The sequence below is a fragment of the Serinus canaria genome, chromosome 6 (assembly GCF_022539315.1).
Source record: "Serinus canaria isolate serCan28SL12 chromosome 6, serCan2020, whole genome shotgun sequence".
Lineage (NCBI taxonomy): Eukaryota > Metazoa > Chordata > Aves > Passeriformes > Fringillidae > Serinus > Serinus canaria.
The window spans coordinates 19,962,151-19,976,167 of NC_066320.1; the positions used below are offsets into that span (position 1 = coordinate 19,962,151).

The 14,017-nt window shown below is 41.9% G+C and overlaps 1 protein-coding gene across 1 annotated transcript; it reads right to left on the bottom strand.

Annotated features, from left to right (window-relative positions):
- Window positions 1–1,951: 1,951 nt before the first annotated feature.
- CCNJ (cyclin J) lies at window positions 1,952–10,354 on the bottom strand. Its single transcript, XM_030241426.2, has 5 exons — window positions 9,994–10,354; window positions 8,057–8,267; window positions 5,431–5,730; window positions 5,179–5,338; window positions 1,952–3,765 (listed from the first exon to the last, which is right to left on the bottom strand). Exons 1-5 carry the CDS (start codon window positions 10,060–10,062, stop codon window positions 3,354–3,356), a joined length of 1,152 nt encoding a protein of 383 aa, XP_030097286.1. The 5' UTR covers window positions 10,063–10,354; the 3' UTR covers window positions 1,952–3,353.
- Window positions 10,355–14,017: the final 3,663 nt, after the last annotated feature.

A 14,017-nucleotide genomic window follows, 5' to 3' on the forward strand; every position in this document is an offset into this window, starting at 1 on the left:
GTGATTCTACAGTGCCTGCAGCATGACTGAGCCTTCACAGCTACTGCAAATAACACAAGTGCGTGTAGCTCTTGACAAGAGGCTATTCCTACATCTCCTAAATGATTTCTAGTATTAGAAATCTGCCATTGCCAGCATTAATGGTTGCTTTTTTGCATGAGAACACAATGAATTCCACCCACTGCCTCTTGAAGTACTCGAGTTCTTTGTCTTTAGTTCTTTGTTACAGCTATGTACTAGACTCATTGTTGAAGTGTACAATATTTAGCATATGCTGTGGCTGCAATTAGTTTTAAAGCTCCTTCCTGCATGATTTCCTTCCTACTTTTTTTTTTTCAATTGTGAAGTCTGAGTTTTCCTGAAGTTTATGATATGTCACAGAAAACAAGGGGGGAGGGAGAGAAAGAAGTCCTCAGAGCTTCAGCCAGCTACACAGGGCAGGACAGTTTACATATTTGAAAAAACATAATACAAAGCAGAATACACACTGGAGCCTTCTTACTCAAAACTAGTTTTATTTTAAAAAATAAGTTGAATGCATAGCACTCACAAAGATTCCATTGTTTTGGACATTTTGCATTTAGAAGCACCATTCTTATTTATGCCATAAAAAACACATTTTGGTTCTAATAGTAAGAACAGTGTATTTTTAATGTACACTGACAAAGCCCTTTTAAATAATATAGATTGAACCTGTTCAGTGTACATTTTCTCTGTAGTCATGATGCAGCTGTAGTGTCAGAAAAAAATTCAGACCAAATAATAAATTAAAAACAAACAGTATGTAGTGGATCTTTTTACAACTGACCTAATGTCTTAAAATAGTCAAATAAAAAATACCCTATTAAATGTAAAGGCGTGGTATTAACTAAGTGAAAAAGCCCCCCACCCATTATAATTCCAGTGTTAAGTATTAGTTAAGTTTTTATATATCAAATGCTTATGGGATAAACTTACTAATACCCCAAAAAAAGAAGAGCCTATACTGCTGTGTCACAAAAAAGGATGACAAGTTAGCTGATTTGAAGATTTTACAGAAAAAAATTTGCTACAGGCATCTGCTGTTATTTCAAGTCATGGTCTATTACAAAACTGTACATTCATAGCATCAGAGGTAGTTAGAGCACTGAGGACTTGGATACAGCATTGCAACAAAATGAAACCAGCAGAAAGAAGTCCATTTCCCTCTAAAATGGGTAACAGTGCTGAGTAAAAAACATGGCATCTTATAAGGTGGAAAGTCTCTACTTCACACTACTCTCAGACACAGGGAAATATTCATTAAGAGATGAAGAGAGGAGAGGAAAAAAAACCCAAACCAACTTTTATTTTAATAAGGAATTGACCACACTATGCCTATTTTAAAGTTGTTCTCTAGGATAAAAGGGAGGGTAATCTTTTCCATTCATCCTCCTATTCTTCTTGACTTGCACATCTATGCTACAAAAGCCCACAACAAAAACTGGGATTTAAAAGACAAAACAAGAGAAACAGGATTTCTTCTCCTCAACAATAAATAGGTTTTTTGTAGCATGTTATAATTTAGCCCCAGAAAGAATGAACACAGCTGTCCTCCCTCCATTCTGAACATTATGGTGATAAAGCTTTCATATTTATAATGTAATTTAATTGCCCCTGCTTTCAAAACAGTTTCTGTAAGATTCACAATAATTCAGTGTCATTTGATGGTACATGAATTTAAGTGCTGCCACTAAGACAGGGAAGAAGATGGTAAAAAACCAAATGAAACTACCAAAAAAAGCCTTAAGCCCACATACTATAAAGATATTTTGAAGTAGTAAGAATCCTGTTATTCATAACACTTCCTCCCATATTCTACCACAGGAGAAAGTCTGATATCTTCTTGTATTTAAAGAAAAACAACAACACAAAAAAAAAAAACCAAACAAAAAAAAAAAAAAAAAAAAAACCAAAAAAAAAAGCCAAAAAAAAAAAAAAAACCCAAAAAAAAAAACCAAACCCAAACAAAACACCCAACAAACACACAAAGGACCCCAAAAACCATCTCCATTAATCTCTACCATAATTTTCATCCAAGAGGTGGATGAGTGAAGCTTTCTACCCTCAGACTATCCACTCCACAGGAGATAGTGTAATTCCATAAAGTTATATTATTAGCACCTTACTTGTGGTGAAGGAGTTCACTCTGCAAAATATTTTTGATCCACCCACTTGGAAGAGCAAATCTCTACATCTTCTGGAACTCCCAAATAGTAGAAGAAGAAGTTGCCCCTTTATTACCTGAGAATTTCCCTCCACTATAAACATGACAGAACTGATTTCTGTCAGCACTTAAGTGTACTTTTTCTGTAGGGATGATACTGTCAGTACAACTGGAGGACACTTTCTGTTGGTTAATAGTATTCATGTGTTTGTGTGTGTGTACAAAGAGGAATCACAGCCACTATAGTAGTTCTGGTACAGTACAAGTTCAGTTGAAACTCTCTTTTCTTCAATTATCACACTGCTGGGCAGTAGTTCACATCTACATTCTGTGAACACTAACATATCCCTTTGGTACTCTGCATAGGTGCCCTGAAGAAAAGCCACTCCACTTGCTATAGTCTCTTCCCCCTCTGCCTTCCTTCCCCAAGTTAAACCCAATTAGTGTACAAACCAGCAGCACAGAGTAATGAGTAGAAAAGTCCCTGAGTTAGTATGAAAGAATTACTTTAAACACAAAAAAGATAGTGAGGAAAAAAGAGGCAAAAATATAGTGTCTGTCCTGTAAGGTACAAAACTTAAAAAAACTAGCCAAAATACCAGTTAATTCACGTGCATTAGCTTAAAGCAAATAACCAACACAAGTGGTGAAAAAGGGGCAAGATTACAGAATTAGCCACATGAGATTTGTTTCTTCCTGTGATCTCCATGTACCTGTAGAAGTCCGGCATTCAGTGGAATCTTAAGTTTCAGTAAGTATAAAGTAAGTGTTAATACTGTACGGTGGGATGACATAAATGTCTTCAAAATAATACTGCATATCTCCTTCATTAAAAGATAAGTCTGTAGTTAGTCCACAGCTGTTTTTCTTTTGAGTAGTATTTCACAGACACACATCAGAAGCAGAATATTCTGAGTGTCAGAGTAAGAACACATTATCCCCAAGCATACAGATTCTTTTTCAGAGGATGGTCTGTGTGCTAACTTTTTGCAGGCTGTTACTTGAGCTGTGGTACTGGTTGCCAATCCAGTTGCTTTCTTTCCTGGGAAGACACCTTTTTTCATTCAATTTTTTGCCTTCCAGCTTTGAGGTTTAAAAAAAAAAATGAAACCATTTTCCACACAACTCTCTGCCCCAAACAAACAAGCACAAAAACATTTTGTACTTATCACCTCTCAAAGCAGGGAGTAATACAGGAATATCGTCCATTCACTTGATATGTCCTGTTGTAGGAGACACTTATACATGGCTTCACTTCCAGTGGCACAGCCAGCGACATGGCAGTGCCCGTCTGGACGTGGCCTCGAGCCTGAGCACTGGTCTGTAAGGCAGCAGGGCAAGTCTGGAGCGGGTAAGAGGCTGTGTGAGTGGATGACAGTATCTGCTGGCAGCTTTGCTGCTGTGATGCTGGGTGGTGGTACTGCATCGAGGACTGATGAGCCTGCAGGTACTGTGGTACATGCTGCTGAACATTGGCCTGCTGGGCACTTGGAGCTAGGGGCTGAAACACAGAGTGCTGGGTAGACTGAGCCTGTTGTCCTTTCTGCTTGTTTGCTTCCTTCACGTCATTATCATGCGCACTAAAACAAATTGAAAAGACAAAATACATCAAAATAGATATTATATCACTTAAACTCCTTTGAGTTGACTTTAAGAGCACTCTAAAAATGTTGCAAGCATCTGACAGCTTCCAAAACTTTTTTTTTAAAGTTATAGCTGCTCTTTACAATCACCTAAGGTTTCAAAATGTGATTAGGGTACAGTCTCTCTTCCCAGCATTTCACTTCATTGTATAGCAGTAAAAAACACAGATAAAAGCCAAGTATAATACATGTGACAGAGTGGGATCTAGAATTACAGTGCAGTAAAGTTTGCTGTACTTATACAGCCCAACAATTTGCTGGATTACCAGAACCTGAACTGGCTGCTTCTACCTAATTTAAATTAAACAAGGAAAGATACCAGAAAGGTTTGCAATATCTACATTACAGTACTTAAAGATCATATGCATATTCATACTGGATCCTGTTCTAGAGAGAAAAATCACTTTTTTTTCCTTCCTCTCACCTTTATTCTAGCCTATCCAGTACAGCTCATCTAAATTCCCTTTGATTTACAACTGTCTGAATTGTATCTAGACACACTCTCTTTCTCAATTCTATGCTGAAGTTAACCAGATGCCACCTACACATTTCTTTCCTAACTTTGATGGTGCACTCCCTCTGTTACAGAGGAATACTGAAAACACTTCTGCAACAGCATTTGCATGCTTTAGGTACTGCTCCTTTCATTATACACATAAGTGAAGCCAACAGAGGCCATCAAGGGTGATGTTACATTTCTAAGGCTGATATGGTTCTTTCAGATACAGCTGTGCATCTTCTAATCACAACTATGTCAGACTTGGGTAAAAGCAAATTTCTGTAGAGGGAAAGCAGATTGTGTAACATGCCTACCCAGGAAGGTACACTTGGCATTCACTGGCATTTTTATCTCATGTCAGCTGTTATACAAAAATGGATACAGCAAAAATAGATACAAACTCCTGGTTATTTCCTCCTGCCAAAGCTGGTCACCTGAACGGTCTGCAGGTTTGATCCATCATCTCTTTAGAGCATGCCTTGAACTTCCAAGGCATACAGTCAAAAGCTCCTGTGCCTTTAGTACTCTTCACTATTTCTGTGCTCTCAGAGCAGACTAGAGATTGGGAACAAGCTATTGAAGATGCTCAAAGCATCCCAGATGTTCAGTGGAAATGCAAGACAGAAGTTTATTTGTTGAAAGATCAGGAAAGAGATTAGATCTGATAAAGTTTTCTCTTTTGGAAAGAGCAAACCAGTTATTGCCTAAAAATATGTACCAAACTTATGTATAAGTATTTTTAGAACAGAGGAACGGAAATTTTTAAAGAACTGTAATTGCACTGCTGGCAGCAATTAAGCATAACAACAGATGCAGAAATGGGCTTAAAAAAGCCACTGGTGTTAACTCACATTAAGAGTCGCTCAATACATGGCACCAGGAAGTCCCAGGAGTAGGCAGTCAGGTGATGCAGCCGTGTGGGCCACGTGGGTGAGAGACGCAGGATAATCCTTGAAGAAGCTACACATGCAGTAGCAACTAAAGAAGGGGCATAATTTAAAAATTCATGATCTAGAAAGAAGGAATAAGAAAAAAAACTCATTTAAGTTTGACATTGTCTGTCAAGACAACAAAGAAGTCATTATGTGAAATCTGTAACTCACCTTGCAATGATACTTCCAGAAAGTAATCAGCATATTTTGCCATATATAACTTAGTCTTCTCTAAGCAAACCATTGGCCAGCCATCATGAAGATCAGTCTCATGGACAGCAATAGAAAGATAATAGTCGATGAAATGAGCAGCAGTTGGGAGGCACAAATTCCACTGAAATGTTTCTAGCAACAACAACTCCATATGAAGCAAATTCTGTTTTGTTAGTACCAAATTCATGTTAGTCATACAACCCAAGCTGTTCAACTGTTCAAGTTTGGGAACACTGTCTTCCTTTTCTTCAAATTTACCTTCAGATGAACAGAAAGAGGAGGGAAAAAAAGGTTCAGCACAAATTCACTATAAAATGGATTGTAGTTAATGTCTTGTTGGTCATATTTCAATTCTACTATGTCAAACAAGCTTGAGACTTTCCTGCAGATGCAAAGCTCAAATGGACTGTTATTAGAGACAAAAAGGGGTATGTACTAAAATAGGCTAAATTTCAGCAGATAATGTCAAACACTGTGTAAGATATTGTGCAGTGCCATGTTTCCTGGTGGTTTTCCCATGCTGGCACACAGAAGCCAGCTGCCAAGAGCAGACTATTAGGACATCACTGACACTGCATGTGCAAGTTTTTGTCACCAAATTACTGTATAATGTGTCCCCATCATCAATGAAATGCCACTTGAATGTGACTTGGCAAACACACCACAAGAGCATTTGGCTTTAATAACCCTCCCACCCCTGCACACCCTTTTTGTGTCTAAAACTCATTCGAGCATAGCTAGAGCTCCAGCCAACCTGGCTGCTTTTAATGCCTGCAATGGTAGGTGCAGTTTTATACTTGAGATGTGGCAAACAAGTGGATTTCAGCAACATGCATCTGAAAGCCTCCTCTGCCACATATACTGTTGCAACCTTCCCTGTACTTTCAAGTTGTCAGGCCTGTATGTTTTTAGCTTAAAGCAAAACTGTGTATGTAGAAAACCCATTAATAAGAGAAACAAGTGTCACATTTCCATACAGTTTGCCATATGGTTGTGCTATTTCAATTTCACTGCAAATTCTTTCCATCTTACACTCTCTATTCAGTGCTACATGATAGGTTGTAAATGCACATTCTTTGAGTTTTGCAGGACTGAACATACATGAACGTTTACTTTCTTCAGCAGTGGAGGTACTTATATAGGACTTAATCCAATACCGGTGCCAGTCTGTTAGTTTTTGTTTCCCATACTCCAGTACAGAAATAAAACTTCAGGAGTCACATAATAATTTCTCTTATTACTTCTTTAACCTTATCGGATTTATCACAGTGTCATAACTTACTACACCACTGATTAGACTGCTCGTTTAAGCCACACAGGGCAAAAGTTTAAAACAGCATTTTGCTTCTCTCTCAACCAACCCATACACTGCTTCTCCAGGCTTTCAGATCTCTACTTGCAGCTTGCCACAAATGATGGCAGAGGTTTGTTTAAAACAAAAAATAAATTCTCTTCAGAACATGAATTTAATTTGAAAATCCGGCATTAGTTCAAAGCCAATCCATTTTCCTAAATGGATTACAGTGGTTTCTGAGGCAATGTTTTCATACTCAGCATGACACCCTTTGCCAAGAGAAGATTACTGCCTGGTGGCACCTAGTCAAAGTCTACCCTCAGAAGAATGTGAAATAACCCTTTTCTGGTTTAACTGCTCTGCTGAATAGCTGTTTTGGTGGACCTGGGATGCAGTGAAAAAGATGAAATCTGTCCAATACCACTGCACTCCAGTTTTGTAGCAAAGAGGGCCTAGAGACCTTACTGCAGAAAATGAGAAAAGATTCAGAGAAACAGACCAGCAGAAATTGAACCAATAGTTAGTTCTGCTGCCAGGACCAGTTTCTCTGACTCTATTTGTCTGTGAACAAGTGCCAGCAGGTTTCCCAGCAAACGGCACCCTTATTTTGCCGTTGATATTGAAAAGGGGTCTCCAAATGTTGAAAGGTGGATACACGCCATAAGAATCTAGCTGAGGTCAATATGAGCAGCACTGTTTATAATGGGTGTTTGTAATTAATTCTGTCTTCAGAGTACTGTGTATTCACCAATGCATTTTACCTGTGTTACATTTTGTATGTGACAATACAGGATTTATATTAGCCTCAGCTTGCTTAAATAACATTGCCATTTACAAAAATCTGAAGTATTCTAGAACTTCACAGCACAATCAACAGAATGCAGTGCAGTCTACATATGGTTTAATTAATTTCTTTCACAGATAGGCAAATTTCTCATTTCTAGCACAGGATGTACCTATTTTGAGATAGCCCTGTCTTTCTAGAGGTATCTCAAAATGTTCTGTTTCTACAACACAGGTCTTAAAGTTCACATTAGAATAATTTGTTTACAGATATCAACATTAGCTTTTAATCACAGCTTGTTTTTTCCCCACCCTTAGTTTCATCAGGTGCCAACAGAAATCAGAACAAGTCTAAAGAAATGTTCTACCAACTGGGCCAAATCGATATGCACTGCTATTCGTCTATAACCACTTGGCTTCCCCCACCTGCTCCATCCCACCAAGACATGCCCTGCATTTGGCAGTAGAATCGATTAGACTAGTTAAAGTTTGGTGCCACATACTTACTTGCTAGAAGTAAACAGGACAGAGCAACCACGTGCAGCTGCTGTGTGGATATGTCATAGCGGTCCATGAAGAGGTCCAGCAGGTACACAGCCAGGTGGCGCGCAGCAGGACAGAGCCTGAACCGGTTACTCACAATGGCAATCAGGTCTGCAAAGTATCTTCTCAGGTGTAACTGGGGAGACTGGCCTTTGTAAGAGGGCAGCTTTAGCTCCTAGATGGACAGCAGCAGGTAATTTTATTAAAACTATAATTTAGTTTGAAGTGGTATAAGATTAATACAGCTGATAGTTTAATATTTATAACAGAAGTTTCAAAGGATTTCTCCCTTCTTCCCTCTGTTCCCATCATTTCAGAATTCCTTTTCAGCAAACAAAATCTATTTGTTGTATTACAGAACAACTAAAAAATACTTTGTTTCTGCACAATATGAACAAATTAAAATTTAACATCTTTCATTTGGGCGATCGGCCAGAGTAACTTCAGCTTTTACCATGTCTGTTGTATTGTCTCTGCTGCAAAGGCTGTACAAGGACATGGAAATACTCCTCAGCTGCTTCAATGCAAAGTTCAATAGTTAACTCAACCCCTCTCTTGCTACAGCTCAATCTGGGCAACCAGACTTTGTACTTAAGTGTTTGCACGTTCTAGAGCTGCCAAATCTCCTGCCGATGCCTCCAGGAACAGACCACTAACAGCCAGCTGAACCTTAGGAAGAGGAACGGGGTGTGCACGAACCAACATTCGCCTCGTGTACACTAAAACACTGACCTGATGTGACTGATATCCCACTGACACTGATTACAGTGTGCTCTAAGGCAGTTAGTTCAGCTCACAGGGTCTCAGATTTGGGGAGGATCCCTCAAAACAAAGGGCCTAGAAACACCACATTTGAGAAAATCTGTGCCATGATCTACTTTGAATACAAAATTTGGACTGGTAGAAAAAGAACCCCTCCAGGCTGCTGCCTAGTAGCCAGTACCTCTTCTTGTATGCAGCAAAACAGCACTACTGTCCTCTGTTATTAGGAATAAATTTATGAGATAGACTGTGCACCCCCACGCTGTGTTCAAGTAGGATTTGAGTACAAATACATTTCCAACGAAAATTATCTTGATTAAGATAAGTTAATAACATCAAGTTGGAATGGAGTCACAAATTTTTCAAAGTTTTAATGTAAATTCAAAGTTTTGAAACATGCTATTAAGCGAAACAAAAGACCACAAACTTCCCACCTACTAAGCTTTATATTTCACCTCTCACAGCACTAACTTAGCTTGAATAAAGATAATTTGGTAACAAATAAACGATCCTGTCCTTCCTTTATTTCCCTCCATCACCAGAAAAGAGTAAAACAATCAAGACTCCGGGAAAAGGAATCCGCTCATCATCAGGCAACAAAAGCACTGTTTTAGTAGGTTCAGTCACTGTAAACTGATTTTCAGGCCAGGTGTTAAGATGTGCTTTATCAAAACAGTCCCGAAGAACAACTCTGAGACAGTCGAAGCAACTTCTAAGCAATTGCCTAAACCCTCTACTATTCTTAAGGCACCCAGCGTTTCTTTCACTGGGTTTCTGTTTGGTTGGTGGGGTTTTTTCCTCCAATAAAACCACAATGCTTTCTGCCGAGTTTAAGCCTTGCAAACGTCTCAAGAGCAGGACCGGGCGCACCGTGAGCCCTCCCCTCTCCGAGGAGCAGCAGGAGTACAGTCCGGCCGCTCGGGTCAGCTGTCACGGCCGCGGACAGGCGGACAGACGGCACCCACGGAGGGAAGACAGGGCGAGCTCCATGTTCACAAAAGCTGAGTCCGCCGACCCCCGGCAGCCGAGCGCAGCCGCCCCACGCGCGCTTTCCGCCCGCTGCCCCCGCGGCGGCTCCGCCATCCGGAGCCTCACAAAGACACCGGGGCCGCCCCCCGGCCCGGCTCCCCCCGGGGTACCTTGTATCGAAGGGCTTGGTGGATGTCGGCCGCCAGCTGTCCTGTCCACCACTGCGCCTCCAGCTCCATCGGCGGCGCGGCACGGCGCCCGGGCCCAGGCACCGGGGAGGAAGCGGCACTCGCTGAGGGCGGGACAGGCAGTGCCACCCTCGCCCCTTTCTGGCTCGCCCCCGGCTAACCGCGGTCAGCTGCCGCGGGGCACCCCCGGCCCCCCGGCCCAGCTGGCCGCCATGCGGGGCACAAGTGCGGCTCGTTAAGCCGCCCCCTCCCGCCGCGGGGCACGGCCAGGTGAGGGGGTCGCAGAGGTGGCGGCAGCCGCGGGGGAGGCGGCAGGGCGCGGCCCGGGACACCCGAGCGCGGCACGGCAGCCCCGGGGCTCCGCCGCCATCACGCGGCGCTGCGCGCCGCGCCCATTGTTAAAGGGCCGCGCGTGTACAAAGCCGGGCAGCGCCCGCACGGGCCCGCCCGCCCGCCAATCGCTGTCCGCCTTACAGCGCGGCTCTCACCGCTGCCAATCGCCGGCCGCTTTACAGCGCCACCCGGCCGCCAATCGCCGCGCGGCAGTCGCGGGCCGGAGGCGGGCGCCTCTGGGCGCGGGGAAGCTGCGGGCGGGGCGGCCTGGCCGGGGTTCCTCAGCAGGGCTCCCTCAGCCGGGGCAGTGGGATTAGCCGGCCGGAATACAGTGGCATGTGGATACGGATAGCACCTTATTTTTTTCTCCTCTTATTACCCTTTTCCTCATTTCCCCCGGCTCTTTCCCCGTCGGGCTCAGCCGTGAGGTTTCTGCACGTGGCGGTGGCAGCGCCTCGCTCTGCTCTTGCCTTGCAAGCGCATTGTCCCTGCAGCCGTGCGGGTCGCACACGCTCCTCCCAGCTTTGAGGCTCCAGTCCCGGACTGCTTTGGTTCCCCGAGGATTAAATCCCGGGAGAAGGTTAGCAGGAGCGTGCATCCTCCCTTTCAGTAGGCGGTGCCGCTCAGGTGAGCGCTCACCGGGGCTCCGTGTCCCGCAGCTGGGGGCGGAGAGCTCCCACTCGTGCCCCTGGTTTAGCAGGGCGTGCTTGGCACCCGCTCTGCCTTCAGTGCCTTTTCCTTGCTGCTTTCTGCTCCTCGGTAACCCCCAGCTACGGGCACCTTACAAAATAAAACTTAGTGCTTCATAGTCCTCTACATATTTGAATTTATAAATATTGAAGCAGCTAGTTAATGAGAATATAAAACCTGGTACAACAGGTGATGCAAAGTGATGGACAAGAAACGCTTTGGATGCAATTTTTTTGTTGAGGGAGTATATTTAATTTTTTGTTTCTACCTTTGCTCAGACATGATTTTTTTCCTTTTAATTAAGAAAATAGAAACCAACTTTTTGACATAACCAGTTTAATGACTCTCTAGTGGGAACTGTGAAAGCCTATTCCTGTTTCTGATGGGTAATCCTATAGAATACAGTAGTCCCTGTCATCTGAGGAGGTGTGCTCATAGGTGGAAGCTTTTATTTTTGAGGATACATTTTTTGACTGTTTCAATTGATAACATATGTTAGAAAATACATAGTTTGCTGAAGGAAAAAAACCAAGAAAAGTGCACAAATACAAAAATATTTTAACTGTTTAGATTAGCTATCTGAGATCTATGGACTATTGACAAATTAGTATTTTCATGGTCCAATGGCTTTTTGTCTCATTTATGTACATCATTATTTTATAGGCAAATGCATGCTCAAGCAAATTTTTATATTTGCAGTTATATTGTTTGTATTTTTTTTTTCTTTGAAGAAAGGTAATATCAAATTGTGTGTTTCAAAGATAAGTCTCAAAAACAGATCCCGAATGGGGACACTGTCTTTTATAACATCTTTATTGCCTTCAAAAATGTGTTGCCTGCATGAAGAGAATGCTAATAAACACCAACATGCTAAAACCTGTTACAATGGGCCCAAACAGGGAAGTGATGGTCCTTCTCTTAGGGCTATTAGCAGTGCTGCCTCCCCCTAGTGCTTTTAAACACTCTGGATTAGTCTGGTGCTGAGCTGCTAAGCAGGAAAAAAATACTGATGCTTGCTGGCTTATTTCTAAGATATGTGTAATTGGCTTGGCTAGGAAACACCATCCTCATAAGGCTATGTACGCTGAGAACTATTCCATTTATATATCATCAAGAAAAACAATGACGTTATTGTTACTTGCCACTGCGAGGTGGAGTGAGCTGTGAAACTCCCTATTTCAGATTCTTTTTCCCATTTCAATCTATGTTAATTGAGTTGTTGGTCCTGTGAACAGTAACATCTGTCTGCTTTTCACGCAATGAAAACAGAGGTTTGGAAAGAGCTTCATTATCCTGCCCAAGGCCAGGATTGCTTCTGGCATGCATTTTTCTAATCTTGGAGACATTCAGAAAAATCATCCTATTGAAAAAGCCAGAGCACTTAAGTACAGCCTGGTTATCTGCAGGAAGCTTACATCCTATCAGCTGTTAACAATCAGCCATTGGAATAATCTCCTCAGGGAAGTGCTGGATTCCCCAACCTTGGACACTTTAAAGATTCAGTGGAATAGGGTGTTGGAACATCTTGCTTTTGCCAGGAAGGTTTGGACAAGATGATGCTGGAGCTCCCATTCCAACTTGGTATTCTGTGATCTCAGTTTATGCCTTAGCCCCAGCTGGAAGATTTGAGAATAATCTTGGAGTGCCGAATTGATTGTTTTCAGAGTTTGCAAGATCACACTTTTGAGGTTTGAATGGGAATGGGAGTAGCACAACTGTAATGAGAATAGGTTAATACAGCTTCTCTACATACTTTACAATCAATCCTAAGTGTACTAACCAGTGGAGTTTTTTTTAGCCAGACCAGATTTCAGCTACTCCCAGTCGTCAAAGCTGTGTACAGTTTTTAAAGTATTCCTACCTTAGTCCCCTGTATGTAAATCAGGATAGAACAAAAACCAGCTCAGCAAGTCCTTAGAATAAACAGAGGATATTAAACATGACTTTCCGTGGCAGCAGTTACATTTTCTTAGCAAGAAACTGAAAGCATGAAGTATGTGTAGTATATAGAACCTGAGAAAACAGCAGAATTAAATGTTATGGAACCATTTTGAAATTGGTTTCCTCTTTCTGTAAATGACCCTGGATCACCTAAGCAAATAATGTGTGTTTCGGGGGGGGTGGGGGGGTGGAATGAAATTGGCTGTGAGAGCTGCTGTCTGTGCTTTGAAAAGGTGCCAAGTAGCAGGAAATACCGTTATTCTTGGAACTCACCAAGAAAAATTATTACCCTGAGCTACATCCAAAATAGGCTGGAATGTAACCTGTGAAATCTGGACTAAAATCCCTGTAAAATTTTTGTGGAATCTTCTGAAGACGATGCTGCAGAATTCTTACAATTTATGGACCTGTAATTCACAGGTTATAGTCCTAATACAGTTTCAGACATGGTGGGTGAGCTGGCTTCTCTTTGTAGTTGCTGGGAGGTTAGATCTGTATCTCGGGAGCTGATGCATGTATTTATGTGTTTAAGCTGTTTTTTCCTCCCCTAGTTTTCTTCTGATGGTTGTTGGCCTATGAAAAAAGAAATGTGACTTTTAAAATACAAATTAAGTACTTGGAAGTAATTGCCAAGTACAGCAAATGCTCTGGTCCTGCAAACCACATTAGAACCCGTTTACCCCTCCCAGTATAAAAGGATCTGTTTCTGGTGTACTGTTCTTAGTTTTAATGGTACATCAGCCACAGAGAGAAAGTTTCTAAAGACTGACTGACGTTTCTACTTCTGTGCCCCTTGCCATAAGATAAATCTCTGAAGTTTGGATTTATCTTGACTGGCAGAATGAGATGAATCAACACACAATCAGTACCCAGGGTGGAAACTAAATTCTGGGGTAACATAGCACTGAAGGAAACATTTAAATAATGGCTCAATTGCTGTGTTAATAGTGGTTTTTGTTTATTGGTTCTTGCTTTTGTTTTGTTGCTCCTTGGTCATTCCCATCTGAATAAAGACATGGTAATTCCTTAAAAGGCAGTTCTG